This window comes from Chrysemys picta, chromosome 9, assembly GCF_011386835.1.
Source record: "Chrysemys picta bellii isolate R12L10 chromosome 9, ASM1138683v2, whole genome shotgun sequence".
Taxonomy (NCBI): Eukaryota; Metazoa; Chordata; order Testudines; family Emydidae; genus Chrysemys; species Chrysemys picta.
The window spans coordinates 54,638,742-54,657,102 of NC_088799.1; the positions used below are offsets into that span (position 1 = coordinate 54,638,742).

Below are 18,361 nucleotides of genomic sequence, written 5' to 3' on the forward strand. Positions count from 1 at the left end.
CTCTGTGTGATTCATGAGTGGCTTTGGGAACATTCATGCAACCTAGCTGAGTGTGGGGATCCACATGCTGTTGTGCTGAGTGATGACAGCACCCGGAGGGGTTTGCTCCTTGTCACTAGCATAGTATTGTGAGAGACAGCCCAAGCTGGAGAGTTAAGGGGACACAGCGGTACCCCAGTTCCAGGTTGCACCCCGGGGTTCCCGTCACACACCCATACTAACTCTTTGGATAAATGAAGATTTAGCCAAATACTTCCTTGCATTATCTAACTACTCTGGGAATCCCACGGCAGACCAGATGCAGGTACTGGCTTGTAGTACAGGAGCTTGCAGACAGCACTCTACTATGTACCATGCTCAGTGCCAGCATCAGCATGGCTTTACCACAACTCCACATAAACTTGGTAAGGGAAGGGGGTTGTGACTCCACTTACAATTTTTATCTTGTGTTTTAATACAGAAGTTGCCAAATGAAAATTTACAGAAGCAAAGTGTTAATAAAAATAAAGTGAATATAATTTATTTTTGTATCTTGCATTCAATTTTACATTATTCCCGACCTGTTTTTTTTAAATGGCCTCTTCTTTAATTGGGATAGCTACTTAAGCATAATTAATGACACCACAGTGGATAGCCTAGAAATGTTCAACTGTATTGTTCTACACATCTTATCAAACAAATCTAATCATCACTTGTATGTGTTTGTAAGTCAAGAACAGCTGCCAATTCCATTCAGTTGTCATGTGCTTGTTTCTATAGAGACCAAAATGTAAATATGTTAGATGTGTTCTCTCACTGCTGTTATTGTTGCTGTGGATATGGGTTCCAGTTTAAAATCTCTTTTGAGCTTTTTTTTTTTTTAAGAGGTGAAAATCTGAAACAATCACAGATTGAAATTTGACATATTAAGTCATATCCAAGGGAAAAACATTTCTGGGTTTGTTTCTTTTAATAAAGCCTCACCCTCAAAAAACATTAACTAAAGTGTGTACTTCAAAGTTTAATCATTGAGATGATGGGGACTTTTTTTTACATTACACAGCTCAAAATGAGTTGATTAAAAAAGTAAAGTTTAACAAGGGGACATCTATGCAGTTTAATTTTGATCGTTAATTTACAAAGATGACCAAATTATTTTAAATGGGCTAGATATTTAACTCTGAAATACTGGTTGAGCAATAACCACATTGCAATATATAGAATGAGGATTTTCACTCTCACACTCAACCCGCATATTCTATTTTGCACATAATACATATACAATATTTTCATTTACTCAACTGAGAGTTAATTAGTCCTTATGCAAACGAATCCCCATTCTGCTAATCAGCATTCAGGGGATTATATACATGTAAAACAGTTTTTGTATAACAGAAAACCATACATCTCCTGGATACTATGGTGATGAATAAATGTATAATGTCTGAGGGTGACAATGGGGAGGGAAAAGCAACTGTACATCCTCACACTCTGATTTGCCAAGACTGTTCAATTTCAACATAAATTCAAGTAAATTGTCATGAATGGGAATTTATGTTTCCAATTAGGAGAAAATAGATCCCTGTAGGCCTTAACTCAGAACTGCAGCTTCATTGGTTTATATTTATAGTGTATACATATGCATATTTGCTTTATATTTCACAGGACTTATATACCCTGAACTCCCTTCCTTAGCCACCAGTGAAGCCTCTAGCAAAGAGTGATAGACCTCACCTGCCTCTCACTCCCTGGCATCCAATGAGTCCACTTTTCAGCAGCTTCATTGGTTTTTCTTAATATTTGTCCTTTCTAATTTTATGTTCAGCTCTTCCTCATCATGATCCTCACCTTTCCCTTCTGAATTTCTCTCCCATTTACTCATTTTCAGTGTCTTAAAATCCATTTTCGTTACTCCAATCACTAATTCTCCATTCTCTTGCCTTCTGACTCCATGTTGAACCCTGTGCTCCCAGTGTTAAACTCCAAGTGCCTCCATTGTGCTTCCCGGCAGAAGACCCTACCCCTGCCCAGAGCAAAGGGAGAACATGCACCAGGAAGCAATGCACTCAAAATGCAGCAATGAGAACATCAGAGAGCCAGAATCCTGGCCGCTCTCTCCAAAGCACCCCTGCTCACTCTGCTCTCGGCCCCTCACAGAGATCACAGAGTTACTACTCTGCCTGCATTCTGTGTGCCAGCAGCCTACCCCTTTGCCCACAGAGATCAGTATGGGCTGGACACTCTGTACTGGTTTTTCACCATTTGAAGTAGCTTGTGCTTGAAAGTAAGGAAGATGACAGCAAAGGCAACTAGCAGGGTCAGGCAGGCAGGGAGAGTAAGCACCAGGTACAACAAAGCCATATTCACTGTCATCCGCCTGCAGCTCTGGAGCACAGACTCAGGCAGCCCCACTGTATTAATAATATTAGAAGAGTAGTTGCAGGTGACCTGCCCCCTGTCCACAACACGCACTGTCCTGAGACTGTGAAGGAAGTCCCACCACTCCAGCTTGCAGCAGTCAAATGGGTTGTGGCTGAGGTAGAGCACACTCAGACTCCTCCCAAGTTGCTTCTGCATTGAGTGCTGTGGAAGAGAGGGAAGACAGTTTCTCCGGAGATCCAGGGTATGCAGTTTCAGACCACTCAAGGACTCTGAGAAGTTGGTCAGGGAGTTTTCAGAGAGGTCCAAACTTACCAAGTTCTGAAAGCCAGAGAAGTCAATGTCTTCCATGGCGGAAGAGAGGCCAGTGTTCCTGAGAGATAAAACCTGCAGCATTAGTGCAATATCTTTTAGAGGTTGTAGGCCCCTAGTGAGTGCTCTCGGATTGTTAGACAGATCTAAGTGTGTTAGTGGTGTCCCACTGAAAGTATTGCTGGCCACCATTTCCAGGCCACACCCAGCCAAGTAAAGTTTCCTGAGGGATGTTACATTCCTTAAGTCTATGCAGATGGGATATTCAGCCCCATCTGCATTAGCTTGCTGGGGACAGAGGTCTATGTGGTTGTGACTGAGGTCAACTGTAGTGATCTCTGTGTGGGTGAAAATGTTAGGCGGCACCCTCTGCAACCTATTGGTACTCAGATTAAACGATCTAAGGTTTGGCAGGGTGCCTTCAGAACCTAGATCCACCTGCAGTTCTGAGAGCTGATTCTCGCTGAGATCAAGGTCCGTGAGCATGCCCAGGGGTTCTCTCTCCTGGATGTGAAGGGTCTCTAAGCAGTTCTGGTTAAGCTTCAGATGGGAGAGGGAAGTCATCCTTCCCAGGAAGCCATCAGGGAGGTACCGGAACTGGTTCTGGCTCATATCCAGAAAGCTCAAGGAAGAGAGATTGCTCAGGCTGACCTCTTCCCAGAGACTGAGGGTAGTGACATTAGTGGTATTGCCCTCTATGAGAAGGAACTGCACTGTGACATCCATGAGGGACGTAGCATTGGGAAGTTTGCGATAAAAGCTCATTTCATTGTCTCTCAGCAGCAGGGAGCGCAGTTTGCTCTGTCTTGGTAGTAGCGGGAAGAACAGGAGCCGGTTGTGGGAGAGATCTAGCGTCTCCAGCTCAAAGACAGCATCACCCTCTACAGCCAGGAACCACTCGATGATGTTGTTGCTGGCATTAAGTATCTTGAGCTGGGTCAGATCAAACTCCACGATGCAGGGAATGTAGTTGTAGGCCAGATTAAGCATCTGCAGGCCCTGCAGGCCTTCAAAGGTGCCCCCCTCGATCTCATAGATGTAGTTCTTCTCCAGGTTCAGCTCCTGCAGCTGGTTCAGGCTTTCAAAGACAGAGGAGTCCAAGCGCATTATGATGTTCCTGGCCATCGACAAGGACTCCAAGGAGGACAGGTTGCAGAGCATGGTAGCCACCATGTCCTCAGTGAGATGATTCCCAGACAGGTCCAGTTTCCTCAAGGCTGGTAAGGAGCGAAGAGCAGCAGCCGTCACAGAGTAGTTTGTAAAGAGGGTGTTGTCTGCCAAGGAGAGATTTTTGAGGTCTCTGCTGCCAAGGAAGGCCCCAGGTTCAATGAGTTCCAGTCTGTTCTCACGTAGGCTCAGTGTCTCCAGGTTTTGGTATTGCTGCAGAGAGGTATTCTTTAGGGTCCGTATAGTGTTGTGATCCAGGAAAAGCACCTCTATGTCAGCTGGGAGGTCTGCCGGGACTGTGCCTTGCCATCTCCCATTGCAATCCACAGCTCTGTGCATCTGAAACAAAGAATACGAATATATCTATATCTATATATAAACAACACTGGAAATAGTGAAACTGGGGGAAAAGGCTTAGAGTTCAGATGGGAGAGGGTGCACAACATCTGATTCTTTATTTTCTGCCATCATCCTGACCTCTCCGCCTCTCCCAGATGACAAACATCAGATGGTAGCAGCAGTAATTTTTGCTTGAATCACTGATATGGTGAAGCCTGTGGGCAGCTGGGGGCAGACAATAACTGCCCCTCAAAAGACATACGAGATCAGATTGGCCTACTCTGAAGTTACAGCCAGGGTCTGCTTTCCAGCTGACCAACTATGTTCCCTATCTCCCTTTAGGACTCCCTGCTGGGATGCACTGGAAAGCAGAGCCTGCCTACAGGAGTAAATCAGGGCTGGACATGATCCTGCTCCAACATTCTCCCAGCCTGCTTACCCTGTTGGAATAGCACCAGCCAGCCTGCTCCTGGAGGCTGAGTGGCTGACTTGCACCCTTCGTGGTTCCACGGGCAGCAGCAACACATCGCAGAGCACTGGTAGAGCAGACCTGCTATTAGAGCTCCCACTCAGTGGATGTGGATCAAGAGATTGTATGTGGGGGTCAGTATCATTGAGCAGATGAGAAAGAGGATCACAGAGTATCGAGCAAATGAGGGACCAGGAAGAAAGAAAGGGGACTTCCCACCAAGGAGGGGGAAAGAGCCAATCAAGAAGAAAGAGGGATTTGGAATGATGCAGAGAAGAGGGTTTGGGGATGCAGGAAGAGGAGGAGAAATTAAGGGTGCAAAGCACAGAGGAGATGAAGGTTGATCTTGTGGTTAAGACACTGGATTGGGACTCAAATTCTGGGTTCATCTCCAAGTTCTGCCCCAGAGTCCCTGTGAGACCTTGGCTGAAACACAATCTCTCTATGCTTTCCTCAACCCCCCCCATCTGTAAAACAGAACAGCAGCATTTCCTCTCCTGTCTTCTCTACTTAGACTGTAAAATCTTTGGGGAAGGGGCTGTCTCTTACTTTGCATATGCACAGGATCTAGCACAATGATGCCCTGGTCTCATCTGGGAGCTATAGGCACTAATGTAGTACAAACAAAAAGAGGAGAAAACAGGACGAGAAGAGGAAAGAACAAAAGAGAAACTGGAAAAAATCCACCCTGTTCTAATCAGCGCCTCTTATCAAACAGAAGCTGGCTGCAGGGAGCAGAACCAGTTCTGTCAGCAGAAAGCAGCACAGAAGGACTGAAATCACCTAGCCTGGCTTAAAGGACTAAGGCTAAGAAATGGTGAAAATAAAGCAGGGGAAGCATTGCATTTGGTTTGGTATCACATGCCAGGCCAGATCCTCCGAAGGGCTCAGCACCCACAATAGGGGCCAAATTTTCAAGCTCAGTTCTATCGGGGCCGCCCGGGGGAGGGGGAGGGCAAGTGGGGCAATTTGCCCCAGGCCCCGCAGGGGCTCCCACGAGAATGTCGGAGGCTCCCTCCGCCTCTGCCTTCCCCCATAACTCCAGCGTCTCAGCACGCCGCGACCAGTAGCAGCCCTGGAGAGCGCTGCAGTGGCATGGCTGGGGCGGGGCCCGAGGTCCTCCCACTCGGAGCCACGTGGTAAGGGGGTGGGGCCAGGGCAGGTGCTACCATTTAGGCGGTTGCCTAGGGCGCCCAGATTTGGGGGTGCCAAAAGGCGGTGCCCCCAATTTTTTTTACAGCGTTCCTATGCCCCCTCCCCAAGCGCGCGGTCGCCGCTCCACTTCTCCCACCTCCCAGGCTTGCAGTGCCAATCAGCTGTTTGGCGCCGCAAACCTGGGAGGGGAGGAGAATTAGAGCGGGGGGCTGCGTGCTCAGGGAGGAGGTGTAGCAGAGGTGAGCTGGGGTGGGGGGCTGCCGCACGGCTCCCTGGGGGGAGGAGCTGCCGCAGGGGGGGCGCCTCAGGGCGGAGGGGGGGCGGGGAGCTGCCGCAGGGCTGGGGGGGGTGCAAGGTGGAAGTTTTGCCTAGGGTGCAAGCTCCGGCGGGCCGAGCGGCAGGGGCTCCTGGACGTGGCTCGCTGAGACGGGGGTTAGCGGCATAGTAAGTCCCTCTGAGCTGGGCACTCCCCCCCCAGCCCTGACCACCAGCTCCGAGCCCAGCCCCTCTGAGGCGGGCACCCCCCGACCCCATCCCCCCCACAGCCCTGACCCCTAGCTCCAAGCCCAGCCCCTTTGAGCGGGCACCCACCGACCCCATCCCCCCACAGCCCTCACCCCCAGCTCCGAGCCCAACCCCTCTGAGCCGGGCACCCCCCTGACCCCATCCCCCCCACAGCCCTGACCCCTAGCTCCGAGCCCAGCCCCTTTGAGCCGGGCACCCCCCGAGCCCAGCCCCCCCACAGCTCTGAGCCCAGCCCCTCTGAGCTGGGCACCCCCAGAGCCCAGCCCCCCACAGCCCTGACCCCCAGCTCCGAGCCCAGCCCCTCTGAGCTGGGCACCCCCCGAGCCCAGCCCCCCACAGCCCTGACCCCCAGTTCCAAGCCCAGCCCCTTTGAGCTGCGCACCTCCCGACCCCATCCCCCCACAGCCCTGACCCTTAGCTCCGACCCCAGCCCCTCTGAGCCGGGCACCCCCTGACCCAGAGCCCAGCTCCCCACCCAGCCCGGGGCAACAGCAGCGCCACCCCCAGGCAGTGACAGCCCATTGGCACCAACCATCACCATCACCCAGCAACAGCCCATTATGTAATTGCAAATGTATACATACCATTAAAGCATTTAATGTTTTTAAATAATGTATTTTGTGTATTTTCGAATCATTAAAAATTAATTTTTGAATGTATTTCACTGGTTATTTTTTACATTTCCAAGTACATGTTACTATAGTATTGCAACTTTTTTTTATGGAAGGGGTCCCCGAAATTGCTTTGCCCCAGCCCCCCTGAATCCTCTGGGTGGCCCTGAGTTCTATTTACCTAAGTAAGTGGTCGGATTTTCTGCAGAGCTCTGCACATTGGTCAGTATGTTGGGTGCAGCTGAGCTCTTTTACAAATCTGGCCCCAACTGTTGATGTTGAGCACTTGAAAATCTATCCCTTAGCGTAAAAGCTCCTGGGGCATCTTCCTCTGCTTGCCGTATAGCCTCAAGCACACTTCACTGATCAGCAAATAAGCATCATTTCCAGACAGGGAGCTGCAGCTGCTCAGCACCTCTGAAAATCAGGCCCACGATACCAGAAGTTACCCAAAAACTGAGGCACCTAGAAATCAGTGGCCACTTTTGAGAGTACACACAGTATTTCCAAACTCCCCCCGCCCCTCCTATTTGTGAATCACAATCTCTAGCCTACCCAGCTTCTTCATTTGGCATCACGTCCCTCTCCACCTCATTTCCATATTTTTATTGATTTCAAAGACAAAGTGAATAAATGCTGTTCCTATGGCAATATTTATCTCGACACCATTACAATGCCCTATTCCACTTGATCAATCAACTCCACGAGATGCCCTGCTTCATTCACTGTGCACCATATAAGCCTCTTGTCTCATATTCAAAAATGGCAAACCAGGTTTTGCTCACATTTAAAAAAATGCAACAACTTTGGGCTGAGATCAAGTCTGGAAAATGCAGCCTGATGGTGAAAGTCATAGGCTAGAATGAAAACAATGGAATAGGGCCTACACTGAGCAGTCACTGCCAGTGCCTCTAGAGTACATACTCAGAGTATACACCTGCTTTTCTCAAGGCAGTGTGCAGCGAGAAGTGAACAATTAACAAGTTCACAGGTTTGCATAAGAGGACTCACTAGTTTGCAGGTCCTGTGATACGTTGCCAGGGCCATTCCAGTCTTGTTTCCCCATCCTGCTACTATAAAGACTAGACTCAGGGAGAGACTGAGAAACACTGACTCCATCTCAACAGCAACGGTCCTGCAAAGAGAGAAACCAAAGATAAAGACACATTTGAAAGATCTACTCTGCTTTTTTCCCCTTCATTCATGATTATTTTTTGGCACACCAAAGGATTTCCCAGGAAACATAAGACAAGACAATCTCTGCCTCCCAAACCTTCTTACACGGACCCAGGATTTTAGATCCTCTGTCAGCCCAAGATCAGACTTGGGCTCTAAACATTTTCTCGGCAGCACTTCCCTCACACTGTGGTGTTGGATCCACTGCCCTTACCAGGCCTAGCTATACAGTGTGGGACTAATGCCCCACTGGAGCACCCTTTGCACGATGGCATAGGGATGACACTGGAGATGTGGGTGGAGCACATTGGGCTTCAGTGGCTCTCAGTTGACCTAACAGTTCCTAGAGGGCTATTACAAGACAGCATAACATGCCTCCTGGGGGGCAAACTCTGCCCCAGGCTCCAGCTAGGGAGTGAAGCCACTTGTGTCCCCCCCTTTCCCAGTGTGTCCAGTGCCGTTCCAATGCACTGGGGAACTGGTCCCTTGGAGTTTGAGTCCTATACAGGAAAACTTGCACGGAGCAGGGCCGGCTCTAGGTTTTTTGCCGCCCCAAGCAAAAAAAATTTTGGCTGCCACCCACCCCAGCCCTGGGCTCTCCCCCCCCACCAATGCCCTCCCCCACCCGCACCCCGTGCCGCCCCAGCCCCGTGCAGGCAGAGCCGAGAGGACAGACACTGACCCCCAGGTGCCCAAGCCGTGGGGGTCCCCCGGTGGGGCAGTATCCCCGGCTGCCCCGCTCGGAGCCGGGCTCTGCCTCTCCCCACCCCTGGCGCTGTGAGGGCCCGGGGCAAGCAGCATGGGGCTGAGGCGGGGGAGGTGCGTGGCGGGCTGGGTCCGGGGGCAGCTCCCTGGCAACTCGGGCTGCCCAGCCACTCACCCCATCAACGCGCGAGCCAGGATCCGCGTCCCCTGCCCAGCCCGGCGGCGTCCTGCACAGCCCACTTTGGCGGGGAAACACTGCGCCGCCCTGGGGAAATTCAGAGCAGCAGCGGTGGCAGCAACGGTGGCGGCAGCAGGACCCCTCCTCCCTCCCTGCATCCTGGGCCCTGCTTCCCTCCCTCCCTGGCGCCTCACACACTCTGGGAGCCCCTCTCGCCGCCGCAGCCCGGGCTCGGCTCCAGGGGACGATGCTCTGGCTCTCCAGCAGCAAGGCTCTGGCCAGGGCCGGCTCCCGGCTTTTTCCCACCCCAAGCAAAAAAAAAAAAAAGGGTGTGTGTGTGGAGTGCCGCCCCTTGGAAAGTGCTGCCCCAAGCACATGCTTGGAGTGCTGGTGCCTAGAGCCGGCCCTGACTGGAGGCATCTTCTGGCCCCAACTTTATTAATTACTCTGAGGTTTATTGCAACAAGATGGGCTCTGTTGCACAGTCCAGCCTCTGGGGTAAGAATAGGGCAGGTTAATGTTGTGGTTCTGTAGTCCAATTCTAAGCCACTCAGGAGGCTCTCTAATGCTAATAGAGACGTAACCTCACACGCATTTACACTGAGGTCCAGTGGCTAGGGCACTCTACTGGGAGTCAGGGCCTGTGACCTGGGGCAAGTCATTTTACCTCTCTGTGACTCTGTTTCCTTTCCCACCCTTTGTCTATCACACCTATTAACATGATAATCAACAGTATTTAGGCACTTAACTCCCACTGAAATCAACTGAAGTAAGGAGCCTAAATGCCTTTGAGGATCTGAGGCGGAACTCTTTGGAGCAGGGACAGTTTCTCACTGTGTGTCTGTGCAGCACCAAGCACAATGGGACCCTGAGCTCAGCTGGGGTTGTTGGCACTGGTGTAATATACAGAACACAAATTCATACACAGTTTAATAGAGGAGTAGACAATGTGTGTAGAAATATGCTACATTTTGACGCTAGGATATGAAAATCCTTTTTAAAGGAACATCAGCATCTAATTGAATAGCTATTTGCCCACATCGATTAACTGACATGTTTCATAAAGAAGTTTCCCTCTATATTATAAGTTGCAAAATCCCATACATCAAGTGTTCTCTTTATGTGTCTTACCAGCAAACAAGGGGTTTGATTTTTTAGCCATGCTGAGCACCCACAACTCCAACAGAAACCAAGCCCTGAACTCCCCTGAAGATCCAGTCCTAAATTAAGGTTCCAGTGATGGAGACCAATGGAACTTGCTGCTTTTCGATCAAGTGAAATCAGATAATAATGGCAATTCATGGCATCAGAGTTTATAACATTTGCACGCAGGAGAATGATAAACCTAAGGCAACCATGCCGGGAGACCTTGATTACACTACTCACAATTCGCACTCTATGAGCAGTGTTTTCAAATCTGTGAACTAAAGAAATGGAAGAGTCTTTCTGGCAGCTGAAGTGGCTAGATCTAGAGTCTTGGACACACCTGGGGCAATTTTCAGATTTTTTTTAATTTTTGTTTTTACCACCAGCCAAACCACCACTAAATCACAGATTCAAACAGTATAAAGCCAATGTCTTATCAAAGAGATCGCTTACTGCGTCTCCCTGGGGGTTCGCACTCTTCTTTCTATATTTCCTCTGGGACAGAACCTCAGCTGGTGTAGCTCAGTATAGCTCCACTGAAGCCATTTGCAGCAATTGAGGATCTGGCCCTCCATGCCTCGAGCGGTGCCGAAATAACCACCGGAACAGATGCGGTATTGAAACCTAAAACAGACCAACCTTGATGCATCTTTATTTCAGCCTTTTCCAGGGTCCTTGTTTCCTTCACACTGATTTTTCTACCGTATTTCACCTTTATTAAACGTTTCAATGCATTTTAACCTCAAACTCTTTCCCTTTTCAGGGGGTTCTCTCTTTTCTGACTCAGCCTTTCTCTCGGAGCCGACGTGTTTGCTCTCTCCCAAGCTGTCTGCCCAGTATTAACTGTCTTCCCTCCAGCGACAGCCCTCCTCCCTCCAGCTCTCTCCCGGCTTGCCCTATTGGGATGGGGGCCAAAGCGTGGCTTTTGCAGCATCCTCCAAACACGGGTGGTGGTGAGCGTTCCAAAGGGAGAGCGAACTTAAGGGCGTTGCCTCCCCGACGCTGGCACAGCCCTGATCACCACTGAGGACACTGCGCTATATTTCTGCATGCCGGCCGGCAGCACATCGCCGCATACAATGCTTGGAAACGCTCCACGCTCCCAGAACTCAGACGCTCACACACAGTAAACCATGGGTGCCATGGCTGTCGTAACGACCGACCACCCACCTGGGAGTTTCTTTCCGAATGTTGCCCTCCCCTGCACCCACCTCTGAACTTTATCTTGGACAGGGCGAAGCGCAGACCCCAGTTTTGGGGGTTACTCACCGCTCGGGGCAGCGTGCACAGATCGCGGGCACTCATGCTGCACACAGCCGCTCTCCTGCTCTCTCTCAGCTGCTTCACAAAAGGCAACGTTAGCTGCAGCCTTTTTTTTTTTTTTTTTTCTTCCTCTCACTTAGCATCAGGTTAATTTAGATCTTGCGGAAGGAACTAACGGAAACGGCAGTCACATGGATTGCAAAGTTAGCTGCAAGCCACTCTGCTTACTGATATCAGCACTTACCCAAGGGTCATGCACATGCAAGTCAATTAAAAACAAGAAGGAACCAGGAGCGGGGGGAGGGGAGGGGAGGAACTAGCCGAGGTCCAGGCTATGAAGCCATTAGCTGAACTCCTGTTAATTGCTCTGGGACCTCTTCTGAGGACAGACTGTATGAGTGGTCTGACTCTGCTATGACTAGGGTGACCAGATGTCCCGATTTTATAGGGACAGTCCCGATTTTGGGGGCTTTTTCTTATATAGGCTCCTATTATTCCCCACCCCTTGTCCTGATTTTTTACACTTGCTATCTGGTCACACTAGCTATGACATTTGTGTCAGGGATTCTCTGTTTGAACAAGGGAGCAAAGACAGCACAGTTTCAGTCTGATCAGACAAACTGGAGCCCATTTTAAAGCTATCCCACTACAACAACCTGCAGGCTATATACAGAATGACACACAACATTCCCATATTCTGCAGTGCTCAGAGGTTACCCCATCTCCCTGATTCCAATGTAACCTTCCTCTTAACGTTGTGATGACCATCTTTCTGGCTGAGGAATATTCTCTGCAGAGCCAATCAATACCGCTCCTCAGGTAGGCTAACTCAAGGATCACTATCAAACTATGGGGAGCAGTCCCTTCACGAGGGACCCAATCCAACTCCCACTGAAGTCAAAGGGATTCTTTTTCCATTCATTCCAACAGGATATGAACCCAGCCTCTAACAGTCCTAGCCCTTGAATTGGGAGCAAAAGACCAGGACCTGGAAAGAAATCTGCACCTCCTACATGGTTGTGTTACACCAAGCCAATGGGCCAGCTCAGAGCCTCATTTAAAGAGTTCTAAAAGCAAGTCCTAGGAATTATGTTATAAAGACGATCCCATGTACCCAAATTCTACCCCCAAAGACCAAGGTTTCTATAGCATTGAGCATGGCAGCTGGAAATTCTATGGCAGCTTCATTTAAATATTAAAAATGGAATTTTTTATGGAATTCAGTACGAAAATGCTAATACCATCAGTGCAACATTCCCCATGTTACTTTCTTTGATATTAAATTATATTTATTTTAAGCCATCCTCACATTTTAAATTTTCAGTGTCCTGCAGAGCTTTGTATTCACTTCTGCCATGCAATGAAACTCATTGGGAGTGATGGGAGATTGGGCTGCAGCATAAAGAAAATTGGAGCTTTTGGCAGAGGAGGCAGTTTGGGATTGTGAGATAAGCACATTAGTTGTGTGCTTTCTGCAAAAACAAGCAGTACAGAAAAAGTTAACAGTGCTCACCTTATGTTGGCATCATTAGGTTTCAGAGCTAACACTTCAGTGGGGCAATGGGAAAGTTTGCAACACTCTCAAAGATAGCTTCAGGCTGGGTGCAGAATCAGGAAAACAGCACTGCAGTAGCTACAGCCAGCTCATGTTTTTAAGGCTCTCTGCAACAATTAGGGTTAGAAACAATTTTTTTAAAATAAAAAAGGAGATTCTGGAGCAGAATTCTGCAGCAAGGGGTGTAATGTATGTTGTCATGGAATACAGGGGCCCTTGTTATAAATATCTGCAATGTAGTGGTGGTGAAGGCCATCTTCAGTTCATTCCTCACATAGCACAAACAGAAGACTTATTAATTACACTCTCTGCCATGCATTTTAATGCATTTTTAATCAATCAAGTAGTTCTACACTGCAATGAGGCATAAAGCAAATCTCTAGCAGTTTAGGACAAAAGAAAACAGAGAAAGAAAATGAACCTTACTGCTCCCTTTCCCACTTGCTCTCCTCTTCCATAAATAAGTCCTGTGACGGAATATACTGGTGTTTTCACACCCTCTACACATTGTAATAATTTTTGCACAAGGCATGTTTTGTGAGGTGGTATTTAAAAACTCATAACTTGCTGATAAATAATATCATGGCAAAATGCATGTAGCAGCATTATATATGAAGTTATAAAAGCAAGCTGAAATCATGACTAAGGCTATGTCTACACTACAGACCTTACAGTGGCACAGCTGTACTGCTGCAGCTGCGCTGCTGTAAAGTCTGTAGTGTAACTACTCTATGCCGGCAGGAGAGAGCTCTTCCATCTGCATAATTAGCCCACTCCCACTGAGCAGCAGTGGCTATGTTGTCAGGAGATGCTCTCTAGCCGACATAGCGCTGTCCACACCGTCACTTTTGTTGCTGACACTTATGTCGGTCGTGTGTGTGTTTTTTTCACACCCTGCCGGACAAAAGTGCTAGTGTAGACATAGCCTAAAAGTAGGTTTTCCAGAGAAGTCTGCGGAGTGGCCAAACCAGTTCCTCAGAGACAAAGGGCAAACTGAGGCCTCAACCAGGTGTGAACAAGGCTGATGGACAATTACCTGCTAAGCAGCCATTCTTTGGCAGGAAAGGAGGCAGGGCAAAAAAATCTACATCTTCACAAAGAGTTCCCTTCCATGTAGACTCCCTGTGGCCTTGCTTCCAGCTGGAAATGCTTCTCAAAGTGGGACAGGACTAAGAAGGGGCAAATACCCCAAGGTACACCCCTCCCCGCCCGCCCCCGCCCATTGCATTCACTGTACCTGAAGCGACAAAGGCAGCATTCGTCGGACTCTGAGAGAAGGGGTCCTAATCTAAGAAGTTTGGTCAGTGAGACAGCTGAAAGTACGTGATGAGAAAACTGCTTTGAATTTAACACAGTTTGTTAAGTTAGACACTAGTAAGTGTTTTAGCTTTATTTTTCTTGTAATCATTCTGATTTTTATGCCTCATTACTTGTACTCACTAAAATCTCCTTTGTAATTAATAAACTAATTTTACTGTTTTATCTAATCGAATGTATTTAAATTGGAGTGTCTAAATATCTATTTGAAATAATAAATTGGCATATTTATTGGACAATTGGAAAAAGGCAAATATGGTGCCCATCCTTACAAAGGGAAGGAGGAGAACCCGGGGAACTACAGACCAGTCAGTCTCACCTCAGTCCCTAGAAAAATCATGGAGCAGGTCCCCAAGGAAACCATTTTGAAGCACTTGGAGGACAGGAAGGTGATCAGGAACAGTCAACATGGATTCATCAAGGACAAGTCTTGCCTGCAAGCTGATTGCCTTCTATGACAAGATAACTGGTTCTGTGGATATGGGGAAAGCAGTTGATGTGATATATCTTGACTTTAGCAAATCTTTCTATACGGTCTCCTACAGTATTCTTGCCGGCAAGTTTAAAAAGTACGGATTGGATGAATGAACTATAAGGTGGATAGAAAGCTGGCTAGATTGTTGGGCTCAATGGGTAGTGATCAATGGCTCGATGTCTAGTTGGCAGTCGGTATCAAGTGTAGTGCCCTAGGGGTTGGTCCTGGGGCCGGTTTTGTTCAATATCTTTATTAATGATCTAGAGGATGGTGTGGATTGCATCCTCAGCAAGTTTGCAGATGACACTAAACTGGGAGGAGTAGTAGATACGCTGGAGGGTAGGGATAGGATACAGAGGGACAAATTAGAGGATTGGGCCAAAAGAAATCTGATGAGGTTCAACAAGGACTAGTGCAGAGTCCGGCACTTGGGATGGAAGAATCCCATGCACCGCTACAGGCTGGGGACTGACTGGCTAAGCAGCAGTTCTGCAGAAAAGGACCTGGGGATTACAGTGGATGAGAAGCTGAATTTGATTCAGCAACGTGCCCTTGTTGCCAAGAATGCTAACTGCATATTGGGCTGCATTAGTAGGAGCATTGCCAGCAGATTGAGGGAAGTGATTATTCCCCTCTATTCGGCACTGGTGAGGCCACATCTGGAGTATTGCATGCAGTTTTTGGCTCCCTACTACAGAAAGGATGTGGACAAATTGGAGAGAGTCCAGTGGAGGGCAACGAAAATGATCATGGGGGCTGGGGCACATGACTTACAAGGAGAGGCTGAGGGAACGGGGCTTGTTTAGTCTGCAGAAGAGAAAAGTGAGGGGGGGATTTGATAGCAGCCTCAACTACCTGAAGGGGGGTTCCAAAGAGGATGGAGCTTGGCTGTTATCAGTGGTGGAAGATGACAGAACAAGGAGCAATTGTCTCAAATAGCAGTGGGGGAGGTCTAGGTTGGATATTAGGAAACACTATTTCACTAGGAGGGTGGTGAAGCACTGGAATGGGTTACCTTGGGAGGTGGTGGAATCTCCATCCTTAGAGGTTTTTAAGGCCTACCTTGACAAAGCCCTGGCTGGGATGATTTAGTTGGTGTTGGTCCTGCTCCAATGACCTTCTGTGGTCTCTTCCAACTCTAATCTTCTAGGATTCCTTTTAAAGAAATAACAGATCTAATATAACCTATATTGTCCAGGAGAAGACTGGGCAGTACAGGACATACATTTCTGGGGGGAAATCTAAGACTGGGTGTGTGTTGAGGTCACCCTGCAGTGTAACCAAGGCTGGTGAGAGCCAGGGTGCAGCTGGCAGGCTGCAGTTACACAGAGACATTCAGGGTGTGCTTGTGTAACCCACATACCTCCTGGGTGTGGTGTTCTGTCCCATCTGGTGGCACTGAGACCGCTTAGAGAGAGAGATTAATGAGTCTTCTCTACAACCTTAGCTAATAGGCATATGGCTTTTAGCTCGTGCAAGTAGAGGCTCATGCATTTAGCTCCAAAGGTCCCAGATTCAATCCTGACAACCGGGGTCTGTAGGTGTTACAAGTGGGGGCTCATCCGGGATTTTAACTGGGAAGTCGCTGAAGCTCGGGACATGCTTCCTCAGCTAGGGGAAGTATGTAACCCACACACCTCTTGGGTGTCGTGTTCTGTCCCATCTAGTGGCACCAAGACCACTTAGAGAGAGAGATTAATGAGACTGCTGTACAGCCTTAGCTACTAGCCCTCTGGCTTTTAGCTCATGCAGTAGAGGCTCATGCATTTAACTCCCAGGTTTGATCCTGCCCACCAACGACCAGGGTCTGTCAGTGTTACACTTGCATGCTGGCAAGCTGTTTGTGAGCGACCCAGGTGGGAGCACTGTAAGGCACCCAAGGTTGCAGGGCAGGGGTGAAACAGCTGCTCACTGGTCTGGATTGTACCTTGGGTCTGTCAAAACTGCTGCCAATGGGCTTAAGCCAGAGCATGTGTCTAAGTTGGGGGGAAGTTGTTTGTTTTATTGCCTTTACTCTGAATTTTGTTTCTTTTTTGGTATAAGTCAGGTCCCTCCTGTCATTTTAGTACAGTGTTCTGTGGTTTCATTTCCTTCATTTTCAAGGAAGTTTTAAGAACAGAAATCAAGAAGGAAAAAAGACACTCATCTGTTGTCTAAAGTACCAGAGATTGTGATAGAGGCCTCAGTGCTGGGCAAAGACCATGGGCTGCTCTGAGTTACACAAGGGCTGAACAGGGTTGAAAACTAGTCATAGTCTGCTTTTGATGTGCTCCACACTCAAGTTCTTTGGAGCTTTCACATCTTCTGAGCTACCAGAATTCTAGCTTAAAACAGATCAGAAAACCACAACCCCAATAGATAGTGGAGTTTGAATTTCCTGGCATACATCCCAGTGATCACACTGTGGTGAGGTACCCACCAAGACCGCTGAGTAGGAGGCAGATAGGCTGGTAAAACTGCAACAGAAAGTGGCTGGATGAGAAGCAGCCCCTTGTTTGCTGATTAGCAGGCCTCAATGTGTTATTTTCTTTCCTGTGTGGAACATGATTTCTTCTAAAGTGGAACCTCTGGTAGTAAGGGTCACCCATAGTTCAAGTAGCTGCTGCAAAAAAGCAGATCAGCATCTCCCCACGTAAGTAAGAGCTAGATGCATAGAAATGTTTATCGACAAGCCACATCTACTCACAAATTGACTTCAGTACTGAGAACAGTGTAATCCATGAGAAGTCCAACAGAACAGCACAAGAGCCTTCAGAATATGCAAAACATTATGGGCATGTCTCGAGGTTCTAGTTGGCAACTGGCTGTGAATAGAGTCCATTGGAAAAACAAAGCTGAAGGAATAAGAGAACTGACAGCTCCATGAGCAGGGGGTTGGACTAGATGACCTCCTGAGGTCTCTTCCAACCCTGTTATTCTATGATTCTATGATACTGAAGATCCTGGGACATTTCAGAGACAAAGAAAAAGGATTTTAAGCAGCATCTCATTAGATTTGAGAGAAATTGTTTTTAGTTACTGGAAATGCTGTGTAGTTCCAACAGTACCCATTGTAGGCCCCTGCTTTCATGTTTGATTCCAGCTCAAAGACAGATGTCAGGTTGGATCTGGTTGGCCACACAATACTTTGTGTTGGGGCCACTTATCTTGTGGTCTAAAATCTCAGCTTTCATTTAAAAACATTATGTTTTTTAGCCATTACGGTTGTAAAGAAAACCTTCAAAATGTGATCCAAGTGTTACTTGATGCAGTGATATCTACCAGAGTCTGCAGACAGCCTGGAACAATTTTTCTGAAAACCTGAAATCTCTCATACCTCAATAGGATGCTCACTCAGAAACCAAACACTGATCGTTTTAATGTCAGTATTGTTAACTACTTTACTACTGAGATCCAAGCCTGCAAGAAAGAGGAACAATCATTATGAAGATCTGCACATCTACTGTATTATCTTATCTTAGCATCATGAGGAGGCCAAGTTTGTGACATAGGCAGAGTTTGGGAAACTACCATCACTTATTTTTTCCCCATCTTAATTCTGATCCAAAGTAAATTTGACCAAAACTCAGCAATTTTGTTACTATAGAGGGGGGGAAAGGCTTTTTCTGTC

General features: G+C 48.0%; 1 protein-coding gene across 1 annotated transcript; it reads right to left on the bottom strand.

Moving 5' to 3' along the window:
* Nucleotides 1–494: 494 nt before the first annotated feature.
* NRROS (negative regulator of reactive oxygen species) lies at nucleotides 495–11,672 on the bottom strand. Its single transcript, XM_042853407.2, has 3 exons — nucleotides 11,411–11,672; nucleotides 7,948–8,071; nucleotides 495–4,176 (listed from the first exon to the last, which is right to left on the bottom strand). Exons 2-3 carry the CDS (start codon nucleotides 8,053–8,055, stop codon nucleotides 2,203–2,205), a joined length of 2,082 nt encoding a protein of 693 aa, XP_042709341.2. The 5' UTR covers nucleotides 8,056–8,071; nucleotides 11,411–11,672; the 3' UTR covers nucleotides 495–2,202.
* Nucleotides 11,673–18,361: the final 6,689 nt, after the last annotated feature.